Source organism: Leptopilina boulardi, unplaced genomic scaffold (assembly GCF_019393585.1).
Source record: "Leptopilina boulardi isolate dan_hultmark-lab unplaced genomic scaffold, ZJU_Lbou_2.1 LbouV2_58, whole genome shotgun sequence".
Classification (NCBI taxonomy): Eukaryota; Metazoa; Arthropoda; class Insecta; order Hymenoptera; family Figitidae; genus Leptopilina; species Leptopilina boulardi.
Window position 1 is genome coordinate 1,226,516 of NW_026138003.1, and position 9,672 is coordinate 1,236,187.

The 9,672-nt window shown below is 25.2% G+C and overlaps 1 protein-coding gene across 2 annotated transcripts in view; it reads right to left on the bottom strand.

The window, feature by feature from the left end:
- Positions 1-7,249, bottom strand: part of LOC127290259 (beta-1-syntrophin) — a 634,564-nt gene extending 627,315 nt beyond the window's left edge. Inside the window, exon 1 of one of the 2 annotated variants that reach the window (XM_051318733.1) lies at positions 6,136-7,249. In XM_051318733.1, coding sequence (XP_051174690.1) covers positions 6,136-6,174 — 39 coding nt within the window. In that variant the 5' untranslated portion in view covers positions 6,175-7,249. The remainder of the gene's footprint in view (positions 1-6,135) is intronic. The other variant, XM_051318734.1, reaches the window with a different exon arrangement.
- Positions 7,250-9,672: the final 2,423 nt, after the last annotated feature.

Here is a 9,672-nt window from a genome sequence, read left to right on the forward strand (position 1 = left end):
CATCAATCAAACATACCATGTAGAAGCTTCAATCTAAAATTAGTCCAGAGTCACGTAGTAAATTGTAAACAATGGAATGTCAATTGGTTACAAACTTGATATTCTGATTCAACCAAATCATCTATATATTGTTTTTTTATTCTAAGAAGATTATTTTTGATGAATGATTCCTTGTTAGAAATATATTGTTAATAGTAACACTAATCTATTCAAGACTAAAAAAAATTTCGGAAAATTCTTTGAAAATACTATTTAATTGTTAAAACATTCACCGCGAAAAAACAAACAATCAAGGCTAACGTAAACACAAATAAAATGTCCAAATAGTAAAATGAATTTGTATTCTCCAGTTTTGTTTATAAAATAAAGATTTTTTAAATTTCGTTAAATTATTTCTTGTTTATTATTTCAATTATTTGTCAATTAATTTTCAATTTCACTAATTTAAAAATATTTTACTTTTTTTAATATTTGTGATATAGAAGAAGAGTGTTGCCTTGTAGAAAAATAGAATTATTAACACAGCAGAGAGAATGAAATTAACTCTAATTATCATAATTTCTTCAAGTAATTATCTACTTAAACTACGAAGTTATTTAATTAAGTTTATAAGTATTTCACACAAATACAATTTAAACTAATTATATTTTAATAGCAATTCCAAAATTGTGAATGAAAATTCATTAAATTTCTCTTTAAAAAAAAATTCAAGTAATTAAAGACCTTTTTTTTAAATTGAATAAACTTGTTCATTGCGTACAATTTATTCATTTTATGAATCAATTTAAAGAGCAAATTACATAACTTACTATATTTCTGTAAACAAGATTTTTTTTCAAAATAAATTAATGCTTAGTTTAATAAAAAAAAAAAAAAAAAAAAAAAAAAAAAAAAAAAAAAAATGCTGACAACTTTAAAATTAAACGATTAAGTCATCGGAAATTTGTTATGTTTTTAAAATTAAGATATAAATTAATTTCGTTTATTATTACAACTTTATTGAATGTGCGAATGACCGTTATTTTATTAAAAATAACTTTAAACTGAAATTTTCTCGCAGTATTTGAAATTCCAATTATAATCTGAACAGCGACGTTAGTTGAAGGCTGTCGTCGGCAACAAAGAATTTTTCCTAGCAGGAATAATTTGAATAACAAATGAGTATAAGGAAAAAGAAATTGCTGGGGAAAATAAACTTTTTACTGCAATGTATTGCATTTGCAATATATTAAAATGTACTTCTAGATAAAAAAAATTTGGATAATATATCCTACCTAATTTATTTAGTTATCATTATAGTTTCTTCCTAACAAAATAAAATTATTTTTAATAATTATTTGACAAAAATAATAATATAAAAAATAGGGTCATTCCATTTTATTTCACCTATAGTCGTTGCGGCCTAATTTTAGAAAAATTTGATATTTTGTATTAATTACTTTCAATATCCGTACAATTCATTTTTGACAATTATTTTATGAATTTTTTTTTTTATTTATGTTGAAATTTAGTTTTTAAGTTGAGTTGAACGAAAAATAAGTTAGTTTGACAGTTTTGGAAATTTTATTTTAAAAAAAGAAATAATTCAGTTAGTAAATTTTTTTCATTGATATTTGTTGAAAAAAGTCTAATTTACCAATGTTAATTGATAATTATGTAAAGAAAGCCAAAATACTACGTGAAAATAAATATTCAAACTTACCTGTAAAATGTCAAAATTTGTCACATTTTATTTATATTTCCCAAGAAAGTTTATAAATATTAAAAATTTATTACTACCTAACAATAAGTACTTTTCATCTACTTTCACATGATATGTTGGCTTTTTATTTTTATAATATAGAAATATATGAGAAATTTTACCTTGAATATTGAACTTTTCAGGATTTTATCTTTATTCATCTTATCAAAATTTGGTGATGGAGAACGAGCTACTTTTTATTTTTATTCACTTTAAAAAATTTACCTTAAAATACGAATTTAAAGGTTAAAAAACAAGTATTTTTATAAAACTGAAGTTGGTTTTCTCAATATAAATTTATTTGTATGAATTTTATAATAATAAATTTATAATATTTATAAACTTTCCTGGGAAATATAAATAAAATGTGACAAATTTTGACATTTTACAGGTAAGTTTGAATATTAATTTTCACGTAGTATTTTGGCTTTCTTTACACAATTATCAATTAACATTGGTAAATTAGACTTTTTTCAACAAATATCAATGAAAAAAATTTACTAACTGAATTATTTCATTTTTTTTAATAAAATTTCCAAAACTGTCAAACTAACCTATTTTCCGTTCAACTCAACTTAAAAACTTAAATAAAAAAAAATTTCATAAAATAATTGTCAAAAATGAATTGTACGGATATTAAAAGTCATTAATACAAAATATCAAATTTTTCTAAAATTATGAGCCAAAAGTTTTGAACGTTCAAATGAACGAAATTTTTATTTGCAACTTCTTTAAATACGAATTTTATTACAAAATTTTGTTTTAAATATCTAAAAAGAAATTATTATTATTTTAATAATTGTTTAATTTACTGTTTTATTTTACATTGACATCATAATTTTTAATAATTTATAGATTGAAAAAAATATTTCGTTCATATGAACGTTCAGAACTTTTGTCTCATCTAAAATTAGGCCGCAACAACTATAGGTGAAATAAAATGAAATGATCCAATAGTATTTTTTTAAGTTAACAAATATTACTGTGTTTGAAAATTTTGTTTTTCGAATTTCTCGTTATTCAAATTCGTTCCTGATAAAAAAAAAACATTACGTATGATAATATAGTGGAAAGAAGTAAATCTAAACGAATGGAGTTTTTTTCTTTCTTTTTCTTAATCTCGCATAATTTAATAATTCGCATTCCTTAATTCTTTGTCGGCTCAGTGTACTTAGAAAGAATGAAACTCGGCGTACATTTATCACCTCGTTATCCACCAGGCTGTACGTGTATGTTTTTAACGAAGGCATCTCATGCGGAACCAAGGCACGACCTACCTCAAGTAATGGAAGTAAATAAGAAGAGGAGGGGCCCTAACGGGGTCGCAAACTAGAATGAAAAACCTTTATTTTGTTGAGGGGTTATTTAAAAGTATTAAGTCATGCAACCAATTCTAAACTTTTTCCATTATAAACAAACTAAATAATAATCTCTACATCATTTTTTTTACACATTGAACCATTATTTCAGTTTATAAAAATCATATTAAATTATTAAAAGAGTAATAAATGAGTTAATAAAATTAAAATTGCTATAATAAAAATTCTTTTTCATAAAATAAAAAAAAAATAAATAAATTGGGATCATTTTATTACACGCAATTTTTACCTCTATTTCTAATTTAGATGACGCTGAAGTTACCAACGTTGATTCGACGAATCGACGAACGAATTTTTCGTTTTCAGATTAGTTTAAAGGCCAAGGACCAATTTTTTTTAATTGAAACTTCTTTATTTTGGTCCCGAATACATTCTTAAATACTAAAAATTCTCAATTAAGGCGAGGAAATATTCAATCTTAGGAAAAAGAAAATTCTTTTCGTCGATTCAACGTTGGTAACTTCAGTGTCATTAATTTAGGGCATCCGGGAGAAAATAATGGTTTTGTAGATTTCTTCTCATTTGAAAAAAATAGAATATTTTAGGTTGTAAATTTGCATAATCTTGATAAATAATTATTAAAAAAAATGTTTAAACATTGTCAAAAAGGGGTTTCGTAAATTTCTTCTCATCTTTAAAGAATAAAGTATTTCGAGTTGGCATTTGGAGGAATAATAGAGGAAGGGTCACTGAGTTCATCACTCTTCTCCATTTTTGCAATAATATTGTGAGGAAATTATTTTATTAAAGATTTAAAGTGGAGTAATTTGGGGTAAGTTAGTTCAGCAGCGGCCACTAGCTAGAATTGGCGCCACCATTCAATGTCTGTCCCCACTTCTGTCAAAAATCCAACTTTTATAACCACGATTTTCAATACTTTTCAACAAAATTACTTGTAAAAATGGAGATGATTCTTAATCAGCGAGCCCTCATCTAATTAATCCGACAAATACGAACAAGATATTTCAAGTTATTTACGAGTAATATCTCGCAAGGGAAAACACTTTTAGGTTAGGGATTTTTCCCGGATGGCATTAAATCAATTTTTATAAAATATGCTACTTTATATTAATAATATTATTATTATAAATTAAACAAGAAAAATAATTAATTAATAAAAATATTTTTTTTCTTTTACATCGTTGATCATAAACAATGTGAACTTCATCGACAAAATTATTCCTCCTCTAATATCAGAAAGCAATAAAAAATTTATTTGATTAATATAAATTTTATGGGATTTACCATGATAAATTTAATAGATTAAAGCTTATAACTATCATCATAGAGGGTTTTAATATCCAAAATCAAAGATAATAATAATCATATTCTATTCCAAAATTAGAGTTCATTATACGCAATATATTTCTGCGCAAATATATTCACGTATCAGAATAAACTATCAATTTCGATATTATAAAATTCAATGAACAAAATTTCAAAATTTAAATTATTAAAAAAAAATACGAGAAAAATCTCAATAATGTAATAAATATTTAAAGTCCATTATTTTATATATATATATACACTGAAAAAAAAATTTATTTGATTCAAATACCGGTGTATTTGGTTATTATCAAATAAGTATTTACTTGAATCAAATATTTCAGTATTTGAAGCAAATACCATTTATTTGATTCAAGTAAATATTTATTTGATAATAACCAAATACACCGGTATTTGAATCAAATAAATTTTTTTTTCAGTGTACAGTTGATGATGAGCTGATAAAAAAAATCATATATACAAAATTCTTTTGTAAAAAAAAATTGCTCATAAAATAAACCCCAAGTATTAAACGTTTAAAGCTACTAAATCCTATATACTATTCAATAGACTGGAAATGATAAAACGCACAATTTATTTTGCCTTTAAAATATATAAAACATTCTCATAAACTATATATATGTAATGTAATAGAGTTTCATCTGTTTTAAGTGAACATTTATGAGTGCATTCAACGTAGATTTATGATTATTTCAATATTTAAACAGTTCTCTTTCATCCATTTAGATGTAGAATTGAAATATTTATATTTTAATGTATTGAAACGTGAAAAAAATTTAAGTATAACGATTATAAAATGTAAAAGAAAAATCATTTCGGAAGCTATAAAAAAGCTCCTTGTAACAATTTTAATTTAACCCTTTGAAATTTATTTCTTATGCACAAAAGAATAATTTTTCCTCCTTCACATACTATATTAGACATTTTTTTAAAATAGAAATTAAATAAATATTATTTTAAAACGTGCGCGACTTTTTTTTATTATGTTAAAAAATTATTTCTTTAAAAATCGTTTATATAAACGTTGCGTACTTCAGCTTCGTGATTAATTAAACATTTTACTATATAAATAAAAATATGAGCCAAAAGTTTTGAACGTTCAAATGAACGAAATATTTTTTTCAATCCATAAATTATTAAAAATTATGATGGTCAATGTAAAATAAAACAGTAAATTAAACAATTATTAAATTAAATAACTTCTTTTTAGATATTTAAAACAACATTTTGTAGTAAAATTCGTACTTAAAGAAGTTGCAAAAAAGAATTTCGTTCATATGAACGTTCAAAACTTTTGGCTCATATAAAAATTACCTTTAATTCAGTGACTATTGTAATCATAAAAGTTCATTAAAATATTTTCAGACTCATCTGTATATTTCAATATAGAAAATTATGGAAATAATGTAGATTAATAAAAAAAATATTCTTAAATATTACGTGGTATAAAAAAATTAAATTTAATATTTTTATATATTTTAATAACAATGTATTAAAGAAACAAAACTTATTCACGTCAGAATTTGAATTTCAAGGACATTGAATTCCATAAATTAAATATAGATCTTATCATATATATTCATATCTAAATCAAAACAATATTACATGCAATGAAATGTTAATATGGGCATTTAAAATTTGAATCACATAATAAACGACCGGAAAAAGGAAGTCGAGGAACGTAAATTTCAGAATTCAACACAAAAGAAGGATTCCTGGGGTTCATACCTTTTTATAACTCACCGTTTTACGTGCGTGTATGAGCATATGACTTCCGCTTAGCAGTGGAGATGAAAGAGAGAGAGAGAGGTTATCCTTCTTCCTCTCTCGTGTTCGACTGCACGTTTACTAAATTTCTCTCAGATCATTGATTCAAGAAATCAACAAGCTCCACGGTCAAGTTTCCAGCCAATGACATAACATGTCACTGTTTCTTCCTTCAATTTTCGTGACATTTCTCCCAATTAACAATTATCATCCAAATGTAACAAATTCACTTGTTTCGGTTCAACACTTTTTTTTGCTCCGATATAGCAAAATACAAAATGTTACAATAAATCTCAACACTGATTCTTTATAATTGGCTGATATACAGCCACCAAATTATTATTAATCGTTAATTTTTTATCACTCCCACGCACTTATTTCCGGTCACACCCCCACGTTTACTAAAACACTAAAGCTTTGTATACAAAACTTCATTACACTCAGTCATAACACGTTATATCGTAATATCGCGCCAAATGAAAAACATTTTGTAGGCTCCGAATTTTTAAGGTTAGTTGTTATCGTTTGGCGGCAAAACAACACTGTTGACAAATCTCTATTATTTCCATTTAAATTGTCAAGACTTCATATGTTCATCCCACGTTTTTATTGAAACTTTCTTTTTTCACATATAAGTGGAACGAATGAAAACTCCAAATGAATGAATGTTTAAAAAAAAAAAAGAAGAGGATTGAAACAGTATGAATTTCACCTTGTGGTTATTATTTATGTTTGTCTCACTTCCCAGTCATGAGTGAAGGTACATATATTTGGCTGATTTTAAATCTCCGCGAGAGAGTTTCACTTTTCCAAGAGAACTCGCGTGTCTTTGACACACTGCAAAGGTAAAGTTGCACCTGTCTTTAAAAACTTGTTTCACATGAAAAAAAGAAGGAGATAAATTCTATTGACTTGAATTAAAAGGACATTTGTGTCCGAAAATTTTTATAATACACGACACTTTTCAATGCCGGTCACATCACCGGCTAATGACAGGAATGTGGTTTATAAACGCGATTAAAAATGATAATATTCAGCACAAACAACTAACACGAGAGCACGAGATACACTGAAACTAAACTGGCGGCTCTACTTAAACTTCAAGAATTGGAGGGGGTTGTGCCGTACAGTAACGCTCCATACGGGAAAACGTGAAACTTTCTTTACCACCTCTACCATATCGATTTAAATAGAGAGGGATGAAATTTTTTGTCTTTTTATTATTATTTTCAAATAGTTTAATTATTCCTTTATTGTTTTCTTATAATTCTTTATTAATTCTTGTTATAATTATAAAAATTTCTAATGAAAATCGCCAACTAAACATTAAATTAGTGGATTACCATTTATGAACTGGTTTCACCTTGTTTGTACATTTTGAAATTTGAAAGTTTTTATCTTACTTGCAATATAATTAATAACGTTAATTATGTGAGATTAATTAAAAAAATAGTTTTAATTTTTCTTTTTTATTCTTTTTTTTTAATATTAATATCATAATAATGTCTTTTTATTAAAAATATTCCTATTTGTACCGCTGTACATTAGGCAACCCGATATACATCACTGTCTTATGTGAAAAAATGAAAATCTTCCATTAGGCGATAATTCAAAATTTCTATATTATAATTACTATTTTGAAAATTGTAATATGTAGTGTAGTTTTAAATAATTATTATGATAAAACGGTTTTAAATGTAAATTTATTTATTATATGGGTAAGTCCACGTCGGAAATATCAGAATCTGCAAGTGGTTCTTCGATTTTAATGATACTTGGTAAAATTATAGCTTTATATAAGAGCAATGTGTAAGTAAAAGGAATTTTTAAAATATCTAAAATTGTAGGAGTTATATCACTTTTAATTTTGATACTGCATTTTTTTCTTTCCTTTATATCTCGGTCAATTTTCAACCGATTTTGATGAATCAAAAACGATTTTTTTCAGAAAATTTTAAAATAAAAATAAAATTTTGTTATTTAAATAGAAAAAAGTAAAAAACAAAATTTCTTATAGATTTTTTTTCAATTTCGACATCTTTTTTTTAATTTTTAATTTTTTAATAATATTCCTTTTTATTTTATCTTTAATTTAAAAAAAAATTCATCCTGGAGACTTTTTTAGATCTCGTGATATCGTTCTTTAAATATCCACATCTCAAGAAAACTAGGATCCAGATTTGTGTTTCAAAAAACAAAAATTAAATTAAATTAAAATAAAATAAATAATGAAACTATTGGAAAAGTAATTGGAAGTTAAATATTTCCGTACAATATAATTAATATAAATGGGTTTTTGAGTGCAACGGAAAATAATGAAACTATAGAAAAAGAAAAACAGATAAAAGTTAAAATGAAAAGTTTTAAAAATCAACTCGAGGTGAGAAATTTACCCCATAATATTATTGTAGGCTATTACTGAGTAAATATTTTCTATTTTCATATATATATATTATTAGAGACATTTTTAGAAATTCTGCATAAACCTAACTTCTTATAATTGCAAGAAAAAATAAAAATTATCAAACTTTCATTTTTTGAAAATTTCTAAAAAAAAATTTTTTTCTTTTTCTAAAATAAATAAAATAAAGTACATACAAAACAAAATAGCGTAATGCAAGAAAAAAAACTTAAAGAATATTTTAGAATATTCTTTTCTCTCGTTACCTTTTTTTTTTTTTTTTTTTGTCGCAGTAGTTTGCGTGCAAAGAGAAACAAAAGAGGCAATTTTTCAGCGTCTAAACCCTTTGCGCAATACTACCACTTCCGGCGATAGGACAAAACGATTATTTCCTCTTTTTCACGAACCATTCCTAATGAGACGATTTCCTGTGAAAATCTCGAAGTGAATCTTCTCTCATTTTATTCTCTTTGTCGTGCGCAAAGCTCTAAGTTTTCCTACCTGTCAAATCATAATTTAATTCAGGAGGGTAATAATGGGGAGAAGATTTTAAAGGAGGAGTGAGAGACTACGAAATCGTCCGTATGGTTCCTCGAGGCTGCTGAACGGGGGATTTATCGAAGGCGAAGGTCGATGCATTAACGATGGAAAAGCGCGGAAACGAGATGAAAGTAACGAAGCGAAAGGAGCGAAATTGAAGCTGGAATGAGGAGCAAGATATAACCCTCCTTCGCGCAGTTACTCGGCCTCCGATATCCTTCCATGAGAACCTGTGACAAATCAATTCAGAACACTAAAAAGCAAAAAAGAAAAAAAAGGAGAAAAATGGTTTTTTACTTTAAATATTTCATAAAATTAATTTAATTTCATATATCCATTATTATCAATTAATAAATGAATTTTTATATTTTATTGGAAAAATATAAAAAAAAAATTAATCAAATTATTATAATTTATATGATATCACTGATTTACGTTTCTCTGAATATTTCGAGAACTTTAACAAATTAATATTACTAATGAATATACATATAATAACAATAATAATAACTATATAAATTCAAAATGTTCAAAGTTAATTATTATATCATATTTAA